The sequence below is a fragment of the Aplidium turbinatum genome, chromosome 12 (genome assembly GCF_918807975.1).
Source record: "Aplidium turbinatum chromosome 12, kaAplTurb1.1, whole genome shotgun sequence".
NCBI lineage: Eukaryota > Metazoa > Chordata > Ascidiacea > Aplousobranchia > Polyclinidae > Aplidium > Aplidium turbinatum.
In genome coordinates, this window is record NC_137483.1 from 21,224,131 (window position 1) to 21,248,441 (window position 24,311).

The 24,311-nt window shown below is 37.7% G+C and overlaps 1 protein-coding gene across 2 annotated transcripts; it reads left to right on the forward strand.

Annotated features, from left to right (window-relative positions):
* Positions 1 to 210: 210 nt before the first annotated feature.
* LOC145780530 (2-Hydroxyacid oxidase 1-like) lies at positions 211 to 23,425 on the forward strand. Of its 2 annotated transcripts, none has more exons than XM_082592156.1 (10): positions 211 to 562; positions 6,898 to 7,086; positions 7,586 to 7,737; positions 13,470 to 13,585; positions 15,737 to 15,876; positions 16,213 to 16,376; positions 16,764 to 16,855; positions 17,554 to 17,712; positions 18,861 to 18,930; positions 22,835 to 23,425. In XM_082592156.1, the coding sequence occupies exons 2-10, from the start codon at positions 6,947 to 6,949 to the stop codon at positions 22,909 to 22,911; spliced, it is 1,110 nt and encodes a 369-aa protein (XP_082448282.1). In that variant the 5' UTR covers positions 211 to 562; positions 6,898 to 6,946; the 3' UTR covers positions 22,912 to 23,425. The 2 variants fall into 2 exon arrangements, with proteins under 2 accessions (XP_082448282.1, XP_082448283.1); XM_082592157.1 differs by having other exon boundaries at positions 224 to 562; positions 7,033 to 7,086.
* The last annotated feature ends 886 nt before the right edge of the window (positions 23,426 to 24,311 follow it).

Below are 24,311 nucleotides of genomic sequence, written 5' to 3' on the forward strand. Positions count from 1 at the left end.
TTTGCTTGGATAAGCTAGGGTTTGCATACGTTATATGTTCAATTATTGCAATCTGTTGCTTGCAGTAAGGATATATGTCAGACATATAATCCTTTTTGCGCTGATGTGATAAAAAATTATGTGACATATCCCCTTTTTCCTTCGCCTATCTCCTTCATTTCTCAAGATATACATACGGCCTTTTTGCACAAGACGCGCAGCAGGCTCATGAACTTCCTGATATGCTTAACTCAAATTTGGTAAAAATTAAAATACCTCCCTTTTGCACTAGGCCCTTCAACTGCTTTAGTGCTTTGATTCTGATTGCATTCCACTTTCAATCATTTGCTGTTTAGTCATTTAGTTAGATGCTTGTTGGCTGCATGGCAGAGTGATAACGTTTGTGCGACGTTCGCCCCATTTGCTCAGTGGTTACATGCCAGACTCAAGATAAGCGCCTTTGCTGAGGCTCTCTGGGTGTGCACTTGAGCAATGCATTTCAAGGACTGCTTTCCATTCAATGGCACCTAATTCCCTGGCAAAAACACTTCAACAATCGAAAAACTCCCCTCTGCTAATCTCGGTAAGCCGCTACAAAAATGTGAAACTGCCATGAATAACCTATATGGTATATATATAATATAAACATTAAATAACCTATCAAAAACCAACCAATTGGGTTTGACACAGCTCCAAAGCATGTATTTGTTGTTGTGTTTCGACAAAGGCACTTAATAGCATGTCAAAATAAGGAGAACAGTTGGTTCGAAGGCTATGGTATTATGTCACTTCGGTGTGTCTTGTTGTCGTATTGCAATGTGCTGTACCGTAGGCTATGTTGTGTCAACTTGCAATAAAAAATGATTATTATTATTGTAATTACCTAGCAAATTAGTTATCAGTAAATTCTCCTAATCTTATCCCAAAATACGATACATGTAGGCAGTGGCGCGGGAACTATTTTTCTCTAGGGGGGGCTGAAGCTGCCGTAGTGTTGTCAGCTTCTGGGGGGCTTCGCCCCCCAGACCCCCTTATTTGGGAGAACATTTTAAAGTAGTAGTGGGCATTCGGTCATCTCCTGTGTAAAAAAAACGGCGCCAAAACACACACATTGTAAATTGTAACAAATGAAGAATGAAAACGAACAAATTAGAAAGTGATATGAAAACGACAGTTTGTGAAAATGTGCTCTCACACGCAGGGCCCACAAGAGGGGGGGACAACCGGTGCATTGCACCGGGGCCCGGTGAGTTCAAGGGGGCCCGACAAAATGTCTAAATTCACGCGTTAAAGTTGATTTGAACGATTTTGCATAAAATATTGTTTTTATATTAGTTCCGTATGTTGATTGGGCCCCTTATGGGTATGCCCTTTTTTAAAACTACAGAATTCTTAATGTTTTGAGTTCAGGGGGCCCGACAAAATGTTAAAATTTGCAGGCTCAGGTTGATTTTGCATAATATATTGTTTTTTATGTTAGTTTCGTATTTCGATTGGGCCCCCCTCATGGGTAGCATATGTCCTTTTTCAAAACTACAAAATTTTCAATTTTTTGAGTTCATGGGGCCCGATAAAATGTTTAAATTTGCATGCTCAGGTCGATTTTGCATAAAATAATGTTTTTTTTATATTAGTTTTGTGTTTCATTTGGGCCCCTCATGGGTATGCCCTTTTTCAAAACTACAGAATTTTCAATTTTTTTGAGTTCACAGGGCCCGACAAAATGTTTAAATTTGCGTGCTCAGGTCAATTTTGCATAAATTATTGTTTTTTATATTACCGGTTGTAGTTTCATATTTTAATTGGGCCCCCCTCATGGGTATGCCCATTTTCAAAACTACAGAATTTTCAATTTTCTTAGTTCAGAGGGCCCGACAAAATGTTTAAATTTGCGTGCTCAGGTCGATTTTGCATAAAATATTGTTTTTTATATTACCGGTAGTTTCATATTTCAATTGGGCCCCTCATGGGTATGCCCTTTTTCAAATCTACAAAATTTTCAATTTTTTTAGTTTAAAGGGCTCGACAAAATGTTTAAATTTGCATGCTCAGGTCGATTTTGCATTATATATTGTTTTTTATATTACCGGTAGTTTCATATTTCGATTGGACTTTGGGCCCCCTCATGGGTATGCCCATTTTCAAAACTACAGAATTTTCAACTTTTTTAGTTCAAGGGGCCCGACAAAATGTTAAATTTTGCGTGCTCAGGTCGATAATATATTGTTTTTACTGTATATAGGCCTACATTATATTAGTTTCGTATTTTGATTGATCCCCCTCATGGGTATGCTCTTTTTTATGACTACAGAATTTTCAATTTTTTACTTTCAGGGGGGCCTGAAAAAATGTTTAAATTTGCGTGCTAAGGTCGATTTTGCATGAAATATTATTTTTTATGTTAGTTTCGTATTTCAGTTGGGCCCACCATGGGCATTCTTTTTTAAAAAACTACAGAAAACACATATTGCAGTGTGAATGAATATTTCAGTTTATTTCAATGTTTTAATTTCAGTGTTAGTCTGGGTGTTTTAATGTGAATATTGGGTGTGTACGGTATGTTTTAATAAACAATTGATTGATCAGGTTAGGTTACAGTCATTACACAGAAGGTATTTCATGCATTTTTCTGACATCTTGTCAATTTATGACACAAGCAAGCAGTGACAGTTATGTGTAATCATGTTGAACTGGTACAATTTTAGTTGTATAGGTATAATCTTGTTTAGTGTGATATTTTAAGAGTTCAGAAAATAGTAAAAAGTATTGAAATATTGTTAGAATTGCTTAGCAAGAAGTCGTTATTGTCACTTTTTCAGTACAAAAATGCTCAAGTGTTTTTTTGTTTTGGATATGATACTAATTACATGTACTGAAATCATGGAACTTCTCTAATATAGCCTGAGACAGTTACAGTATTTTTGAGTTTTTAGGACTTGTTGAATGATTTTGCTGTATTGGAATGCAAGCAAGTTTCGTGGAAGCAGTGCTGGAAAATAATTTTGTCCTTGTAGCAGGGCCAAATGTCATAACAGTCTGACAAAATTCGAAAAAAAGTTAAAAGATTAGTGAAAGTGTGATTTTCTGAGTAAAAATCATAGATCTTTACTTCTGTTGAAGTAGGCCTACAGTTTCTTTCAACTACAGACAGAATCAGAAGTGTCCTAATTGCAATGCAACTTCCTTTTTCAGCACTGCAGAAAGGTGTTGATTTTCAAAAATATGCTTAGTATATAAACAAATATTTGTTTTGTTGAAGTTTTCCTTTTCGTTTGTTTTCACTATTTATTTTTTAGCAGTCTTCTCCAGCCAGGCCAATCCAATCTTACTCTTGAATTTCAGGAACAGTGTAAATATTGGCTCAAAACAGCCATTCTGTCGTTATGCAGGGTATTTGTAAATGTATCGATACATAGTATAGTGATAGATGTAGGTAGGTGCATTTACATTGATAGGACTTGAAAATATAAATATATTCAACTTTGGTTTCTACTGACCACTTGCTGTAGAAATGAAGAGAAAGTGACCCTCAATCGTGCGTGAATGCAGTTTCACTCAAACAAGCAAAGAAAACTAAAGGAGTAAAAATAAGAAGCTGCCTATTGATCCTGAAATAAAGTTGGTTTTTCTTAATGTCATGAACAATAGCAATGCATTCATCCAAGTTTAGTCTCCTGGTCTCTGCTGATTTTAAGGTCAGAAATGATATTGTAGGGTATGTTAATGTAAAGCTGTATGCAGTATGCACAGTTGCACACATATGTATGTCAGCCATGCCGGATAGTGTTGCCATTTTTATCTTCAAAGTGGCTATTTTTACCCACTTTTTGCCATTGTTACAATCAGGTGTTGCCAGAGTTAGGATTAAAGTTAGGAAGGGGTAAGGTAAGGGTTAGAGTTAGGAATAAGGTTAGGGTTTTGATCTTTGCAAATGACTAAAAAAAAAATTCCAAAATACAAGTTTTTGTTTTCAACAGCTATAAACTTTTCCTCAAATTAGAGCAGAATTCCTTATCTGGCAACGCTATTGAGGTTATATTTACACTACATAGTGTAACTATAGCCACAGCCTTTTATCTTTGTGTATAACTAGTGTGTATCTGTGAATTTAAAGTCATAAACACCACTACAATACTGCATTCTTTGTGAAATAGTGGAGTGTTAATACTTTAACCTAATGTATTCTTTGTATTATTTTTTAAATAGATCTGGTTTTAAAATAAAAACACTGTGCGGAACACCATGTATGCATTGGCCTTGTGGATTAACACGCACCGCAAATTTTGCTTGTGATTTGTGAGATATCACGCGACATGTCGCGCTGGGGGGCCCGGCAGCAACATCTGCACCGGGGCCCGGCAGGGCTCTTGGAGGCCCTGCTCACACGCTTCCGAAGATAGATTTTCGCTTAGGTGTTTTCTCTAAGAACTGTGTCATGAGTTCTTTGATATCGACATTGTCCAAAATGTTTTGGTGGACATGCATCAACGCAAGATAAGTAGGCTACCATTAGTCTCTTTTGTGTCATTGAGCTTCTCAACCACATTTTCAGACGTCTTAGAGCAGAAAAAGAACGTTGTGATGATGCAGCTGAAACAGAGAGGCAAAGGCAGAGCACGAATTTTCGGGTTTCTTTAAAATGACCTAGTGTTTTAGGGTTTATTTGCGATAATAGCTCAGCAACCTTTTGAACGGAGTTTGTGGTTTTTCCACTTAACATCGCTGAGCAAAGTAAGTTCCGTTTTTAGGCGATGGCATCGGGTAAGCTGATCTCAGTATCAGATCTTTCCTCACCGTTTGCACAGCTCAAAAGGGCCTTCTCTCTGTTGGCTGCTGTGAGCAGATCCACCTGGTCAAATCTTCGATCAAGCTCAGCTTGAACCAAATCAAGGACTTCGATGTATTGCCGTTTCCAAGCTCCTTCTCTCGCAGACGACAAAGTATCCGATTCCTCTGTGTTTCAAAATCTCGCTGGAGTTTTGCTCACTCGGGGATCCTTTGGCGTCTTTAGGTTATTGACAGACGCAAAGACGTTCGCTGTTTCCATAAGCTTGGAAACGGATTCATCTATTCTGAGATTTTGATCCGTTTGCGGAGAATGGGGATTGATTCCAAAGCTGAAGAAGCAAAGATCTTGTTTTGGAGCTGTCTTGCGACGGCTTCTGCAGGCTGAAAAACTTCACCACTGCAGGTAATCGCAAAATAAAGCCGTTTCGTGCGTGCTTGTTTTACCAAGCCGAATATGTTTGCATGTGCGTCTCCTCTCATTGCACTATCTTCTATCATGTCGGTCAGACATGACAAACCAATATCATGCATTATTGTAATATTCAGAAGTACGCATGAAATGTAAATATTGCAGAATGATGTCCAATAAACGATGGACCGCCGTGTTAGTATAGGCAGAGTGGCTAGTACCGCTACTGCGAGGTATAGCTCCCTATGATTGACGACTCTTTATTGCAAATGATGAGCGCAACCACACGTAGCCTAACAGGAACTCGATTCATCGTAGCAATTATTGTTCGAAAAAATTTCTGAAAATATGTTATGTAGGCTAGGCCTACCTTAAATTGTCAGAATTTTCTAGGGGGGGCTGAAGCAATTATTGAAAATTCCAGGGGGGGCTTAATTTGTTCTAGAGGGGGGCTGCAGCCCCTTGAGCACCCCTACTTCCCGCGCCCTTGCATGTAGGCTATATAATATATTTTTTGCCATTTGCAAAATCAAATGGAGCTGGTATACACTATACAAGTCTCCACCTTGATCATAATGCCATGATGTCTAGAATGGAATCGACTAAAAAGATAGAGTGAAGAAAATAAAGAAGGAAGTAGCTGTTTCGTGTTTTGACTATTTTACCTACTGTAAGTTGCTTTATTATAGTTTAACTCTTGACTCCAACCTAAACCCTCACCTCATCCTGCTGAAGGTTGTGATTAGAGAATAGTGAAGTAAAGGGTTTGTAATCACGAACAGATGATGTAATTGACAATGTTGTTTTATAGATGATGTTACGCCGTAGCCTACCCTCCGCACCCCTCTCATAGGCTTTGGTGAGCCAACTATGTCGTCTACGTAAGGCATTAAATGCGACGTTAAGAATGTTAATGTAAACGAGTAAACTAGCCGTTGCAAATTAAAACATTATCGTCAATGCAAGCTGAGTACCTATGCCAGTAACCTATCAGCCAGTGGCATAGCCAAGAGGGGGTTGGGGGTTACAACCCCCCGTTTGGCACGCGTGTGACGTCACGATATTAAGAATGATGCTTTCAGTCTCTATGTCTCTAAAACAAAGTTTGCCTAATTTAAAACGAAACTGCATTAAAAGAGCGAGTCTTGCCAATACCAAACATTCAAATAAAACTCAGCCAGAAATTAGCAACAAAAAACATAGAGACTTAGCTTTATTACCGATAAATGCGCAAGAAAACAGGATCTTATCCTTTTGCTATGCCACCGGACAGCACCATTTTACAGGAATATTTATATCCACATTTTTGTTGAAAATGCTCTCAGAATGCCCCAAATTCACAGTAATTTTTCAAAATTTTCTGGGGGGCCCCCAGACCTCCCATTGCTGGGTGTCGCCTATGGCGAAGACGCCGGCCGTCAAAAAACTCCTTTCTTAGTTTCTGGCTACGCCACTGCTATCGACTATTATTAGCAAATAGGCGTTTTTTATTTTTTTTGTTTCAATTCAAAAGCATTTTCAATGGCCCCCCCTTTGAGAAAATCCTGTGTACGCCACTGCATGCATTAACGTTATAGTATTTATGACCAGGGCGGAGACTTGTACTCCAACTCCATCAAATGTTAGTAAGAAGATGCTATGTTTATTTTTTGGAGCATAGCCTAACGTTTTAAAATCTGAAACTTTTCCAGTTTTCATTAATATTTATATATATACTTCAGGTAAAAGTGTTTGTATAACGCTTCACCTGCTGAGCTTATTACTGAAATAATGACAAATCATGTACCGGTATGTGTTGCTGATGTTAAAGAAATTGCAAAAACAATTGTTCAGCAACCTGCTTGGGATTATTTCAGAAATGGTGCTAATGAAGAACAGACTTTAATTGACAACTGCAAAGCTTTTCAAAGGTACTTTGCTGTAGCTACTGTATTAGAATAAGTTTGTCTAAATTCACGATGTTCTGGGTTGTTTATTGGCTTATTCCACTAAAGTTAGCACACCTTTTACAGTTTAATCATCAACTTAAATTAACATAATCAGCCCGTCTTTATAATACTAATAATGTTATTGCAAGCACAGTACCAGTAGTGCTTTTTGAACTTTCTTGATAAATTGCATAAAAAATGCACAATAATAGAGTGCCGTGTCAGGTGGTTATTTTTTTTACTAAACTGTATACGGTAATATTCATTTGTGATATTATTATGAAGTATGAACTGCAATGTATGAGTTTATAAATTACCTTGCCAGTATTCTCCATATGCTATAATTGCTATACGGTAGGCTCTTTGTGACAAATTTGTACCATCAATATTCAGATTTTATCAGTTCTAGGAACAGTTTTAATGTTAATATTATATATGTTGTATATACATTAATGAAAACATTATTTTTTATGCAATTTAGATACCGGCTCCGTCCCAAAGTTTTGGTTGATGTGTCGAATGTCGATATGTCAACCACTGTTCTTGGTTCTAAAATAGATTTTCCAATATGCATTGCGGCTACTGCTATGAATCGTATGGCTCACCCCCTTGGTGAAGTTGCTGTTGCAAAAGGTGAGATTATAAAAATTTAGCAAGTGGTCCACACTCTACAATCATGAAACTATAAACTAGAAAATAGCTTTATTCTACATAAAAAAAATCAACATTTATTTATATTTTATTACATATCATATAATGGCGATTCTCAACTAGGTGCTGCGGTGCCCTGATGCACCATAAGGTTTTGCCAAGGCACAATGTAATTGTGTAAAAACTGTTGCATTAATGCGTTATTTGGATACACAAGAATGTAAATTAAGTACAATAGGTCACAGGGGTAATTTTTTAGGAACGAGTAATTTACAATGTGCATAGTATGGCATCTAGACAGTTTTGGTAGTAGTTGGACTGGAGATTTAAAAGACATTCAGAAACATTTATAATTTTGCAAAACATTTGCTCTTTGCATTCTTGTAGGCTACTATTCACAACAACGTATGTGAAACTGACCTTTCAGTGGTAGCTGTGATCAACTCCAAATCTATAAGATTTTCATTGCACAAGAAATGTGTAGTTGCGATATCGAACTACAGTTTAATGAAATGTGTTGAAGAGCTCTCATAGTTGGCATTAAATGTTCTTTATTGTGTTAGGAGCTCTATTAATTTTTGTGCATTTGTACATAAAATGTAATACGATATCTTGTTCATGTAAAATATTTACAAATTTTGACTTAACTAGGACACCGTGAGTGATTATGAATTTTCTAAGAGTGCCATCAGCAATAGCAGTTCAGGAACCACTGATATACGGTATATGATCATCATCATCATAATCCATCGTCGGTTTGTTCCCCACTAGTGGGGGTGGCCGAATATGATATATATAATATAATATTAGTAGTTAGGAACTACTGATACCAACCGATCTTTATTTTGGTTACCGTACAAAGAGTAGGGGCGTGGTACCTACCTACTATCCCCGATACCTACCTTGCTTGCTCGACTGTCAAACATATGTATTTTATATCATCGTCAGTCGTTATCTCCGCCTGCGGCAGATCGCGCATCAACATGGCTTATTTGCTTCCAAGAGTGGCGATTTTGAGCCAACTCGCCCAGTGTCTTCAAGTTGAGTCCGGTCCATGATTGAATGTTGTCTTGCCATCGTTTTGGTTGTCTGCCACGTTTTCTTTTTCCTTCTACTTTGCCTTCTGTGCAAACTTTGCTGATTCCGAATTGTGATCTTTTAGTGTGGCCAGGTAATGGCATCAAAAGGTGTTAACAGATCACATGATGTGGTAGAAAGACAAGGTGCGAAAATACAGAGAGCAAGAAAGATGAGCCGCAAGCATACAATTGTCTGTTCAAAGGTGGATTGTTACGTTTTATGAACAAAGCTTCTAAGATCTTGGTTTGGTACTCAGACCTGCCTCTGGACATGATCTCAAATTTCTTGAGAGAAACGTTTTTTTTTTGCATGTACATGTACACGGGAAGAATGTGTACACGAGAAGATGTGATCTTTAATTGCACTTTTCTGTATAAAATTCCAATTGAGGTCTTCTCCAGCTCTAGTCGATAAATGTCTTGTTGACCTACCGATGTATGTCAGGCTTGCATCACCCAAACAGCTGAATTTATTCACGACATTAGAACATAAAGCAAGAGTCGTTGGCGACTTTAGCTGGAAATATCTGCCTACTTTGAACGTTCTTTTGTACTACTGTACTTCTACTATTCTATTGTACTACTTCAAGATCACTATAAGCAGAGATGTACGTATGCGCCGCAAATTCTACGCCGCATACTTGCGGCGTAGACTTTTTGTTTGCGCTAACGCTTGCGACCACATTTTTTTTGGATAGTTTGCGCTTGAGGCTGCGCCGTAAAGTTTTTGCGGTGTTTTAGCGCATAGCGTCAACGCATACTTTTTAATGTCTTAGTTGTTGTTTGCAATTTTTTTGTCAAACTGCGAAATGTTGACGTCTTGCAATTGCTCATTGTTCTAGTGTTGTGTCACAGTGTCGTCTATTGTTCAGTCAGCTGGAGTTTGTTTGTATATCGCACTACTGCAGTGGCCGAGTGGTTAGCGCGTTGGGCTCGCAGTCGAGAGCCTGCATGTTCGACTCCAGCCACCCGCAATTGCTGTTGTTTCTCTGGGCAAGAAACTTTACGATAATTGCCTCTACCCAGTGATCGGTTTCGAGTAATGGGTATTGGGTAGTACCAAATTTAAGTCATCAGTAGGGGTCTGCTACTATTCGGCGAGTCCGATTCGGCGAGTCCGATTCGGCTAATCCGATTCGGCGAGTTCCCTATTCGGCGAGAGCCTTTTTCGGCGAGTGCCCTATTCGGCGAGTTTTTGAAATTTTATTTTTAAAAAGGAGTTGTCGGGTACCGTAGCCTAATTATAATTGCCGTTTTTACATCGTTAAACGTTGAAATCGTGCAGAAAGGAATAGAAATAAAATGTTTGAACTATTAAATTAAAATTCGTTTTGTCAGTTCAGTTGAGTTGTTTTTATTTCTGACCATCATATGAAAAACAATACACGTCAACATAGCAAAGGTAGAAGCGATAAAACGTGAACGTTAAAACGTACTTGAATTCGTCATGTCAGTTCAGTTGTTATTATTTTTGATCATGATATCAAAAACAATTCACGTCCACATAGCAAAGGTGTAGAAAAAGATAGAAGCGCCAAAACGCGAACGTTAAAACGTGCTTGTGACCGAAGTAAGTAATTGAGTTGAAAGAAATTTGGCATGGTCGCAACACCTTCAGAAAAATTTAAGAAATGAAGGAAAATAAAAAAATAAAATGTTACAAAAAAAATCATGTTTAATGTCTATAAGTTAGTACTTTTGAATAGTTAAAATGATTAGTTTGGATCAACAAATGTGTGGCCTACAGCTTGGATTGAAAGGAAATTATCGGGTACCGTAGCCTAGCTATCCCGACCAGCAGAAATTGCCGTTTTTACATCGTTTTAACGTCGCTAAACGTTGAAATCGTATAGAAAAGAGAACTTTGCTGACTAGGATACGTTGACACTGGGAAACATTCGCAGAAGCCCTTCGATTTGTTCCAAGAACCCATTTAGCCTAACAGTTCATTTGTACATTGATTCAACGTCTGAATACATTATCTTAAAAATGCATAATCTTAAAAATGCAACGTATCGACGGGCTTGTCTGAATGCTTCTCAGTTTCAACCGTACGCATCCCAGTCATCAAAGTTCTCTTTTCTACACGATTTCAACGTTTAGCGACGTTAAAACGATAGGCCACACATTTGGTTAGCCTTTTCATTCTGTTACTACAATGTAAAAATGAACTGTTAGGGTAACTGGGTTCTTGGAACAAATTTTTGCTGGTAGGGATAACTAGGCTACGATACCCGATAATTTTCTTTCAATCCAAGCTGTAGGCTACACATTTGTTGATCCAAACTAATCATTTTAACTATTCAAAAGTACTAATTTATAGATATAAACATGATTTTTTTTTGTAACATTTTCTTTTTTTTATTTTCCCTTCACATCTTAAATTTTTCTGAAGGTGTTGCAACCGTGCCAAATTTCTTTCAACTCAATAACTTACTTCGGTCACAAGCACGTTTTAACGTTCGCGTTTTGTCGCTTCTACCTTAAAAACAACTGAACGGACATGGCGAATTCAAGCACGTTTTAGCGTTCGTGTTTTATTGCTTCTACCTTTGCTATGTTGACGTGTATTGTTTTTCATATGATGGTCAGAAATAAAAACAACTCAACTGAACTGACGAATTTTAATTTAATAGTTCAAACATTTTATTTCTATTCTTTCTGCACGTTCAGCGACGTTAAAACGATGTGAAAACAGTTAGGCTATGGTACCCGATAATTCCCTTTCAAAAACAAAATTTCAAAAACTCGCCGAATAGGGCACTCGCCGAAAAAGGCTCTCGCCGAATAGGGAACTCGCCGAATCGGACTAGCCGAATCGGATTAGCCGAATCGGACTCGCCGAAACGGGCCATTCCGATCAGTAGAGTAGACAACCGGAAACAGACATTGCCGTCGGCTGCAACGTGGGTCAGGTGTATGTCGGAAGGCGATGATGATGCATAGCGCTCAAGTCCGCTTTCCCGCAATGCAGGATAAAGATAAACAAACAAACTGCCTTTGACGCTAGAGTCTCACGTGGAAACTGAAGTCTTGCAGAAAAAAAGAAAGAATTAGTTAAAACAACTTAGACCTACTGAGAAATTAGTAAATTACGGGTCAGAACAGGAATGTAATGTAAGCAAGCAAGTAGGTAGGTTGATAATGTCGCTCCATGTAAAATGTAAACAATGACTTGGCTTCGTAGTGTGAAGTATTTTTAGTCAAGCAGTGTTGAAGGCGTTTGTAAGCAATTGTGAGCACTTTAATTTATTTTAGTTAAGTCTTGCATTTTGGGGCAAATCAAAAACTTCTCAGGCAATGAGCAGTGCAGCCTATGTATCTAAACAAACTCAAATATTTGGTCTCCGACCGTGATTGCTTGCATGATGTTGTACTCTGTATGTTATATGTAGTACATTACTTTGCCTTTGCCGGTTATTCTTGCTGTAGGCTATGTAGCGTAGTAATGTGTAGGCCTACATACAGTAGGCTATCAAGCTAAGGTAATTTTTACTTGACAATTTATACATTCTGTTGCGTAAGTATGTAATTATATATGTTTTGTAACTTGATGAGCAATTTAGCAAAACATGCATCCAGGGGCCAATTATGAGAGGCTTTTGAGTAGCGTACTGCTAATAACACTAGTAGGCTAATGCTAACTATCCCTGAATGCTAATAACAAAGAGTTGTGCAGTTCAGAATCTAAACTTGCTTGTTTCTGGCAGTTTTGTCTTCCATTAACCCACTTTTAAAAAAAATCTTATCAGAAAAAAGCATGGCATTAAAAGCAACATCAGTCTTATTCAAATGGAATCATTTTAAAAATAGTGTTTTTTATAATGGATTTTTAGGGAGCGACAATTAGTATATTACTAGGAGCGACAGTTAGTATAATACTAGAATTTTCTTGATAGGCACTCGCGGCATATCAAAGTTGTTAAAAAACTCTGAGGCTGAGAGCCACTGCAACCAGACGAAGGAAGCCAACGACAACGAACCCCGTGGGCTACTCCATGCTCTTTATGAGGACACTGGCGAAGACAGCATAGACGAGGTTGTAAAAGCGTACTTGGAAGAGAGGCCACACAAAGGACCATTAACCGTGGGCGCTTTTCCAACGAAAGATTTCCAAAATACTTTTTTTCGCTGCAACACGCCAATACCTTCCAGTGCTGCGGTTGAAAGAATGTTTTCAATGGGCAAAGACATATTGAAACCAAAACGCAGCAAAATGTCAGATGAACACTTTCAGATGCTTGTGCTTCTTCGTGGAAATTCAAAATAAAACTTGTTTGTTTCGAGTGGTTTATACCTTGTGAATGTTTGGCACCTAGCAAACAAAATGAGTTTGCGCTAGTGTATGCGCTGACGCCGCCAACTTTTTTTACAAGTTGCGTTGACGCATGCGGCGTATAGTTTTTCGAACGTTTGCGCTGACGGCGTCAATATTTTTTGTATGCGCGTACATCACTGACTATAAGTACATATAGCTTTTATATTACTTATCATATATTACGATGTAGGAGTAGGCTATATTACGATTGTCAAGAAAAAGTTTTCATTTTAAGTCCTTATTAGTATTGCCATTAAAAGTGTTGTTGATTTGTGTGAAGAAATACATTCTTTATTGCCGCATGATGCATTTTAAAGCTGCTGCCTCGCAAAACACGGGATTTATGTTCAGCACTTGGGCAACGTCGAGTGTAGAAGAAATTTCAACAGCATCCCCGAATTCTCTTAAATGGCTCCAACTGTATATTTACAAGGTATGGTTATCATATTGAGCTGTGTAGTGTGTATACTGTACATATATGCAATCTTAATCATAATAATAACAATAATGTGTGGTTTCATATAATGCTGATTATATCGTATCTTTTGTAGTCGTAGACATGGGTTGCAGTCGGCGCTTTGGACAGCATTTAAAGGTCGGAATGGCCCGTTTCGGCGAGTCCGATTCGACGAGTTCCCTATTCGGCGATTTTTTGAAAATCCAACGGCGCATTCTGTTTATTTAGAGAATTTTGTATTTTATTCCACAATATCGTTTCTTTTGCATTCCGACAAAGAAAAATAAATTAAAATAAAATTTAGCGAAAAATGTTTGAAACTTTGAACTATTAAATTACAATGTTTGCTCACATAAAATTGACATGTATCCTACGTCATCCACCTTCTTTGCGTCATGTTTATGTCATTCGTCATGTTATTCATTTTTTAAATAAGCTATTTGTTGATTTCATATGATATTTCAAATGTATTTTGCATCAAAACAACCTTTTTCACAAAACGATGCTGTAACTCAAAAAAGTCAAAGAATTTTTGATCTCAACAAAACTTTTAATTGTAATGTTAAGGCAATTACACTGTTTTAACGTCGCCAGACGTTGAAATCGTGTATATACTCTTAAGGGAACTTTTGCTGACCAGGTATAGATTGTACCTGAGAAACATTTACAAAAGCCATTTGATTTGTTCAAAGAACCCAATTAGGCAACAGTTCCTATTTACATTGATTCAATGTCTGAATAGTGAATAATATTCAATCGTTGGATTTGCAGAAGGCGTCGTTGGATTTTCAAAAAATCGCCGAATAGGGAACTCGCCGAATCGGATTTGCCGAATAGTAGCAGACCCTTTAAAGGCGCAGTTGAGTACATTATTACTCTGTCTCTATTCCTTTTCTGAGTAGCAGAAATAAGATCCAGTAGGCCTACCACTTTCAAAAGGTTTTTATTATGATCCGACATGGTATCGAATCCATGTCTACTGATTCAGAGGCAGCGAACTCTTAAACCACTGAGCCACCTAGTCATCCACCATTTATTTCATTGCAATATATTTTTAAAACGTCTTTCGGAAGTTTGTTGTAGATGGCTGTTTTTGCCTCGAAAACCAGATGACACTGCATCAGACACCTTACAGTACTTAGAGCTTTCGCCGCCGTGAAGGCAGCTTCATTAGTATCTATAGTTTTAAATGGATTTTATTGTTTACCAAACGTGATTGTTTTTAGCATTTACTAATTTTAATCGTTTGGTTGCTTTCTCCAATATCTGGAATTCTAATTAAATTTATAATTTGCAATTCTCCCAACATCGAGAGGCCAGAACAGAGGTTTAGAGACCACAATCACTGATTACTCATAACATTCATTGTGGCTTGGATCTTTCCAGAGTTGTGATGCACTTTTGATGAAAGGACTGGTTAGTGTTTATGAATTGAATATGGCCAAATGCAAGTTGGCTAGTTTACGGTTTTACGTCTTTTATTCCCCGTATTGCGAGGGTTCGACCTCAGCAAATTTTGATCCGGCTTGATGGCGGCTTTCCACGTGCTCCTATTTTGAACATTGACCGCCACAAACATCCCCTTTCAAAGGTCGCTTCACACGTTATCGCACAACATCTCCTTTGGTCGTACACGTGGATTACGCCCTTCTACTTTCAGCGACTGAACCTTCGTAGGCCAGGAGTTCTCTTTTCCTCGTTGCACGTGGCCGTACTATGGAGTCTGCTCCAATGTACGGCCTCTTCTACATAGTGGATACCATGCCTTCTCAATTCTTCACTTGATTCTCGGTCCGCCAGTCGCTTTGAGCATATCCACCTCACCATAGCATTGTCATTATGGCTCAAACGCTTAATGTCCTCCGCAGTGACTGGCCACGTCTCATTGGCATAAAGCATTACGCTTCTGACACGCATTTTGTACACTAGTCTTCTAATTGGGAAGAGAATACTGCTGCTCGCGTGAATGGGAAGGAGCTCTCGGAAAGCAGTAAAACAGATTGTATTAACCAAAGATTTAGAAACATATTTCTGCGCTACCATTAGTTGTATCATTACACTTTCTGAAAAGATTTTGAACATAACTTATGTTTACGTATTAACCAAGCATCTGTTCATGTTTTAAAGGACAGAAAAGTAACGAAGGAATTGGTTGCAAGAGCTGAAAGATGCGGTTACAAAGGAATATTTTTAACAGTGGACACTCCTGTGATTGGTCTGAGATATAGAGATGTGCGAAATAATTTTTCTTTACCAGAACACCTCAAGTAATGTGTCGATTGATCTATTTATTCGTTTTGTCCTATATATGTAACAACACATTTTGGCCTGCCTGAAACACTTGTCCAAAGATGACAGTAAACGTTTGACCGAGTCTTGATCATGCGCTTGGGTTTTGATTACAATTGTGCACACAACACCACTTATTAATAAACTATATATTAACTGACTATAAAAATTATAAACCAATTAATAACACATCATCATCCGAATTCGGTTTTATCTCCACTAGTAGGGGTGGCCGATTATTTTCTTACAGCGATATGATGTGGTATGAAGAAGTTGCGTAATTACTGCAACATTTTTTTTACATTTGTGGTCAGGTTGGGTAACTTTGAAGGGGCTGCAAGTCAAGTGCAAGGTGCAAACAATTCGGGCCTTGCTGAATACGTGACTTCGCTTATTGACCCATCGCTGCAATGGTCAGATGTGACTTGGCTTAAATCTATTACGAAGTTACCTATAGTTCTTAAAGGGATTGTTACAGGTGAAATTTATTTTATATATACTGTCCATTAATTTGTTTGTCTTAGAGTTTACACAGACTTTCTGACCTCCTCATTAAACACACATGTGCCTTATATTAGCAACGACGTCTATGAATAGTAGGGAGTTGGTATAGATCGGCATGTGCATCTATGTAGTCTGTTTGTATATCTGCACATGGCGTTGCTCTGTAAACTTGTATGAATAGCGACTGTTTATGCTTTAACTAGTTGAGTGACTGTGCGTGTCAGCTGCATAATGTTCCTTTTGTAATTAAAAACTGTTATGTAAGTTTTATTTTTTGAACGTGTTTCAACGCTTATTTTACATCAGGGCGGTTTTGAATTGATTATTGTTTTGTGGAGTATGTATAAACTTTACGTTTCAGGTGAAATGGCAACACTGGCACTGAATTATGAGGTAGATGGGATTTTAGTGTCAAACCATGGAGCCAGACAGTTGGATGGCGTACCTGCCACCGTAAGTTGTGATGGTGTTTCGGTTCATTGCAATGTTTTTTTCCACAATGTACTGCAAACACCTATATCTGCAAGCAGCATTGACAATAATAATAATGCTTGTTTTTACATAGCGCTATATCCATCGCAGGATGCGTTGCTCCTGAGCGCTTTACAAAGCAGACAGTGTCAATGCAGCTGAGTACATTATTACCCGAATCCATTCCATGACTCAGTAGGAATTAGATTCAGTACCATTTTTAAAAAGTCTTTGGTATGACCCGACGGGGTATCGAACCCATGCCCACCGATTCAGAGGCGGACGCACTAACCACTAAGCCACCGAGATCAGGGGCAATTCAAAGTTATTCTTTTGCTGCAACATTTTATTTTAAACGGTATCTTGTGAATGGAGTGATTCACAGACAGCATGTCAACGAGCGAAAATATACTCTATCAATCTCAGTGACCCGTCTGTGTCACTGGTCTAAAGCTTTTACTGGTATGAGAATCTGCCAGAATTAAGTTTTCTAAAAGGATTTCTCAGTCCGGGAAAAAAGATTCCCACAATTACGAAAGTTTCAAATTAAGCAAATATCATTCATTTACTGTAGCCTACTATTGAAATTGTTTTTCCCTCAATTTCATCGAATTTACGAATACTACCGTATAAGACATTTTTATTTGAAACGAAACTTCCTTATTGCGTTACAATAACAGATCGATGCGCTGCCTGAAGTCGTCAAAGCTGTCCGCGGTCAATGCGAGGTTTACTTAGATGGTGGGGTAAGGACTGGCACTGATGTACTCAAAGCACTTGCGCTTGGGGCAAGAGCCGTATTTGTTGGAAGACCTGTAATATGGGGTTTGGCGTACAAGGTAAATTCAAATTCCCACTTTTTTTAAAATTGTTGTTAGCAAAAACAGAAGCATTTCCAAAACGGGGGCACTCGTATCTCGACCGTCTTTGCGTTGGCGTTGGGCTTTTTGCTTGACCACGTGTCAATGGGAACTATTAATTTGCGGTACAGACCATACACCATATTCAATTACGATGTCTCTTTCTAGTTGCATTACTTAACATCACGTTGAGAAATTCAAACTATATATATTACTCTCTCACTTGTAATTTTTATTTTTTTTTTAAGATTTGATTACAGCAGGTCACATGATGATTTTGTTTTTTTCTTTTAATATTAAGTTTCGTTTTTCTTTATACATTTATTAAAACTTGGTAAAGTTTTTCAAACGTAATCGCAATTTTTGTTAAATTAATTTTCATATTACGATTTCAATTACACAAATTAAATTACAAAACAGTACAGTTTTGCCTTGATTTTGGTAAACCTAATATCCGCCATTTTGCCAAAAATGCCTTTTTTGCATTTTTCTACGTTTAAAGACCATGCATCTCCTGACAAAAATTTGTTCCCCCAATGTAGTATGGTTTTCGAGATAATTGGTGTGTAAAACCTAACATATTCTTATCTGTGCAAAAATAATTTTCTGAAACCTAACATATTCGTCTACTCCAATCACGTAACAGGATATCGTCACGTGACAGGCAAAAATCCAGCGCATTGCAGCAGACTACTTCACCACATTTTACATCTCTTGAGTTGCATAAAGCGGATTTTAAAGGGTTCGATAAAGTAGAATGGCGGATATTAGGTTCTGCCAAATCACGGCAGAGTTGTTCTAAAAAAATTACATTCATTTGCCCTTAATGACTTCTTTTCTGTAGTTTTCTGCTTGTCGAAGATTTATTCTTTTTTCCCGGAGACGCCTTAGATATGTTTCTGTTTGTTGTAATCAGCTTAATTTTTACTCAGTTGCATGGACTCACTAAGAGGAAGTGTACAATAATACGTAGCCTATCAAAATACAATGTAAAAGTCGAGTAGTTTTTTTATTTCCGATGTTGTGCTTTGTGTGTTTTGCGGGTTTCCAGAAATATTTTTATCGTTTTTACTTGTCTTTTACCACTTCGGCACTTTTATAATTTACTTTTGATTGGTGGATTGTAGGGCAAAGAAGGCGTAAGTGAAGTGCTCAACATGATGAAAAAGGAGCTGCAGACGTCCATACAACTTATGGGTAGGCACCAGGCTAGCTATCTTGTTTAAAGCTTAATGTTCATAGACTTAAAAAGCGTGAAATGGATAAAAGTACACAAAAGGTGTACAGTTTGTACACTTCGGTTACCAGCCATAGGTTGTAGCTGATGACAGCAAATGTTTTTTTTAAAACTTCAAGCTTCCAAGTTAAGATAGCTAATCAGCCTTGTTTTGAAGGCTTTTCTGTGATCAGATATGAATGCAGATCACTTTATATAGCATTGTTAAATGCAAGCTTAGCTTCCCTAAACAGTTGATATATACCATTATACCATGTTTGTATACTCCTGATCTGAATAACTGCTGATACTTTTCCTCCTTGAAAGCAATGTGTTTGGGCATACCTGTTTAAGAGTCAAAATGCAAGCCGCCTTATTGGCATTTTTTATATCCGTCTGCTGAGTGTCTGTATCCATCTGTTTTCAATTTTCTGTTGTGGTTGAGTGAAACCTTTTTTGGTCCCGAGAACCTTACCTAGGCAGACGGTGTGCTTGAAGCGATTGACTCATATCAGTATAGGTAGTAGGGTGGGTCGCGAAATGGACTTTTTCACCAAATCGAAAACCTCAAATGGTTATTTGAAAATAGGCCCAAAAAAACACTCCATGCCAAATCTGAGCTCATTTGGTCTAGGAATGGCTTGCGAAAATGCATTTGAAATTTCCCCAAAATTCTGATTTTTCGGGAAAAATGCCATTTACCATTTTTTCTCCAGAACTTGAAAAAAAAAATTCTGTCACACTATATTGATGAAATGCATGCCCTTATACAATTTAGATGTCATTGTACTCCTTTAAAGGCCAATTAAACTAGGATTATGTCTCAAAACTACTTGTTTGAAAATGTGAAAAAAAACGCCAAATATGCATGATAACGAATTCTATTGAAATAACGTGTATTGTATACTGCAGTGTATTATACTGTATACTAGTGAGTATAGGCTAAAAGTAATTGATTAAATGCTTTATTATTGCCGCACACATTTAAAGCATTTTCTCAATTGTTCGAAGTTTTGTACCATTCAAGCTGAATTACATAGAAACATATTATGCAAAAGCATCTATGAAAGCAGTTCGGCTGCAGTCAGTTAATTCATTCATCAATGGTTGCTCCATCATAACTGCCACTTTTGTGCACAAATGAAATGAAATTCTTCTTCGAATCAGATATTGGATGAATGGCTCTTGAATTAAGCTTCGACAGAATTTGGCCTTCCCTAGTGCCTCAAGGTTGGCCTTCACATTACCAACACGACCATGTTCAGTAAGTTCACTAACGTACAACCGGCAAACTCTGGAGGCCAAAGTCAACCATCGAGCATGGTTTAAGGGGCAGATATTGATGCTCTCTAGTCGGGCTGGTACAGATCCATTTCGAATAGCTGCACAAACATCATACAGATACCGTTAATCATCCGATAAATCATAGACAATCTCTTGAGGTAGTTCTCGGATAGGTGGGGCATTCTCGATCGGTTAGAAATTGATATCGATAGGTAGGTATTCAGCAGACTTACAAAGCTGCCCAATAGATCCTTCGAATGACCTATTGACCTATCACCGGAAGTTTCTCCATCAAGATTGATAAAAAGATGCCGGAATGGCAACTCATTCATGTGCAGCATACATATCAACCAGACAAGCCGATGGTCCAAATGCTTTTCTTATAATGCGATAACCCCGCCAATCCGCCATGCATTCCAACGTTAACATTTGTTGAGTCACATCCGATGAACTTCAAACTGGTCAGCCAATTTTTTTCTTTTAGAGCAGCCGATAAGAATTGCTGAGTGTCCTTACTCTGTCCGCTTTGAGGAGTGAAGTGAGTTAGGTACCTGCCACCAGGCTGTTTCACTACAGAATAACGTTCTTCTTTGGCCACGTGCTTGCCGCTGCTTCCTGGTCGTGGAACAAGTGTTTGATCTTTACGGCCATCAAAATACACATCCTGGACCAAAGCCGGGCACACTGCGATGGAATTGCAATCCACATTTTCATTTCTAAGATATTCCTTATCTCTTTGGATTTTACTCTTATCAATTATTTGTGAAGTATCATCTTCCGTAACGATGCCGATATAACTAAGAGAGCGGTACATATCACTGCTGTTGCTCGAATGGACACACCATATCTTTCACTTTCGCGTACAGTATTTTCAAAAATCTTCTTTTGTGAAGCCAATCGAGAACTGATACGTTTTCGACATTGACAGTTCCGGCGTATCAGCAACAACATCCCTAAATGAAGAGGTAACAGAGGAAACAATTGACAACGAGTCATCGGTATCATCAGTATTAGTAGAGTCTTCCTGAATGTCACTGGCAAATGTGCTGCAATGTGCAGCTGCGGATCTAGATCCTTTCTTTGCTTGTTTCCGTATCATACTTGCTCTCTTAGTGCTGCAGTTCCAGTTGGATCGACACTTTGAATTTGAGAACTTGAGCGATCACTATCTCTTAACCGCTGATCCCACACAAAATGCAGATCAATCAATGGTATTTGATTCGCTTTTGTGCACTTGTATTTGATATGAGCTTTCATATCACATCCACAATTGTGTCCTTTGAAGTAAAGTTAGTCCGTTTTTTCTTGGTGAGATGGTTTCTTTTGAGATCTTCATATTCTTTAAGAAGCCTAACCAATTTGGTTTTTATAGTCTTGTCTGGAATTAGTGGAATGTTGGTACAGATTTTGAGGTTAATTGATTTTACATCTGACATTATTTGTGAAAGGACGGCTTCGTCGTCCCCATCCCCCAGGCATCTTTCCCTAAGGAGATTCACTTTCTTCAAAATATCCTTAGATATTGGAAGTTGTGCCTAGGGTAGCTCTCCAGAAGAACCAACGATCGGGCATGCATTTTTTCTGGTTATTTTCAATTTTGACAGCATTGTAATCAGTCTACATTAACACTACCTCTCTCTTACAGTATAATTTTGTGAATGATGCAATATTGCATAATTTAGCAATTTTTTCACATTTTAAAGTAGTTTTTAACATAATCATGAGGTGAATTGTGACCTTGAAAAGGGTATAGTGGTATCTAAAATGTATAAGGAGATGTATTTCACCAATATTGGATCACAGAATAATTGTTTTTAAGTTTTGGATAAAAAAATAATAAATGCCATTTTCGCCCAAAAGTCTATATTTTTGAAAATTTCAAATGCATTTTCGCAAGCTATTTCTGGTCCAAAAAAGCTCAGATTTGGCATGGAGTATTTTTTGGGGCCTATTTTCACATATCCATTTGAGGTTTTCGAATTGGTGAAAAAGTCCAGTGGTACAGTGATCGCTTTCCCTCGTCTTCGAGGATGATGGTTTTTGCTGTAAAAAGCTGAAGATCTGTACAGGTGCATTGCTACTAAAACAGCTTCAATAGTATTTAACGAAATATGTATTTTGTTTTCAAAGTATTTTTGAGAAATTGGCAACATTTTATTTGTAATGCATTGGTACTGTGAATAGTAGTTTCAAAGACCATTCAGAGTTGCTGCTGGACAAAAACATTGCGTTGCACAAAGTAGGAGTGTATTTTATTCAGCTAATTTTCTTTTGTTTAATTTTTGTGTTATTGCTTGTCTTCCTTGGTTAAGTGACATGTCATCTAAAAAGTATTGCTTGTACTTTGGTGGCCTTCTGCATGATATATGAAAGTTTGATGCATGTGATGTTAACAATAATATTGGTCAGCCTGCATAGCCCAGTGGTGAGAGCCCTGGCACGACACTCGAAAGGGCGCCGGTTCGACACCGCTCAAGAGCATGTGGCTTTGTTTTTTCCGTCCACTTAACTAAATCTTTAACCACCGGGCGATTGTGTTAAACACCAAGCTTGGATACGACAAAAAAAAACAATAATATTCCTTTCTGTGTTTTTTTTTAGGTTGCAAGTCCATATTTGAACTTCAAAACGAAAGAAATCTTGTCGTCCGTGAAAGTTACTACAAATCATCACTATAGTATTCTTTGAAGACATTGATAACCATCTGGAGGTCCTTTTAAAATCGCCCTTTTTCGGGAAGTGTTTGGTGTAGCGGTGCAATAAATTTTGTTTTGTGAGATGACATTTAATCTCGTTTTTGAGACTGCAGCATATGTGCTGCGTTGAGCAAAGAAAACTTATCATATTTCAACTGTCGACTTTTGAAAAATGGCTATTGCTTATTTACGACATTTTTTAATGTAGGCCTACATAGATTTTGTCGTAAGTTGTCGATATGCTTGATACTAATTGTTGTATCATGATGCACAGTAATAAAACTCCTTTATTTAATGGAATATTATGCCTATGTGATGATACCGAGGATTGCATCATAAAAGACAAGAAAAAGTTGTAATTTAATCGCTTTATTCAATGGAATATTATGTGAGAAATTTTTATCGTTTTAAAGCTTATATCTCTCTGTCATGTTATTCGTAACGTTTCTATGGTTGTGTACATTTAAAGTGATTTTTAAATATATTCAACATTAAACAACGAAAAGTATGGCAACCGTGGTTATTGAGTGTAATGATTTTGTTCAAGCGATGGAACAAAATCTGAGGCTTTTTTAAAGTACGTTTTTTGTAGCCTACCTTTCAAGCAGAATAACTAGGTTTCCTTATGCTCTGCTTCGTTTTAGCCTACCGGTATATTTTCCGCTGACACTCTTTTCCCAGGCTATCTTTGGAAACGAAGAAAATATCCCAGATGTGGTGTGGCTTCAGAGAAAAAAACTTGTTGGCCACTGTGGATAAGGAAAAAATTGCACCATAAAATTATTTTTATAATGCTACAGGAAAGTTAATTTCTCAAAATGTTTATTTAATTCACTGATGTTTTATTCGGTGAGGGTATAATTGTTTATAGCCTAACATTTAATTAAAAAAGTTTATTCTTTTTTCAACTCGTTGAAGGCATGCCTTGCCTTTACAATGAATAGTCTACGGTACTCCACTGCTCATGACATAATAGTTTAGCCTTCACTTATGCATCTGTTTGACCTAAACTATATGTTTTTGGAAGGCCAAACCGAAAGATTATGATTCTATAATATGTTTCCCACGAGAAAACAGTTGCGGAACACAAGCAAAGATGTCTGTTTCTATTAAAGCCCCGACAGCACAGTTGAATGAGCGTCCAACAAAAGCGACACGACACAACACTGGTTTGACTCTCGGGGTGCACGCTTGAGCAAAGCACGTCAAGAACAACTCTCCATTCTTCAGCATTTTGTGGATAGAATAATTCACTTCACAAAAGCACTTTAAAAAGTTAAAAAACTTCTCTCTTTCGACATCAGTGAGCGAGCCGTAGCCTACTGTTGATCAACCTGCGATTGTGCCAAATTTTAAACTTTTTATCCTCTATCGGTCTCAAG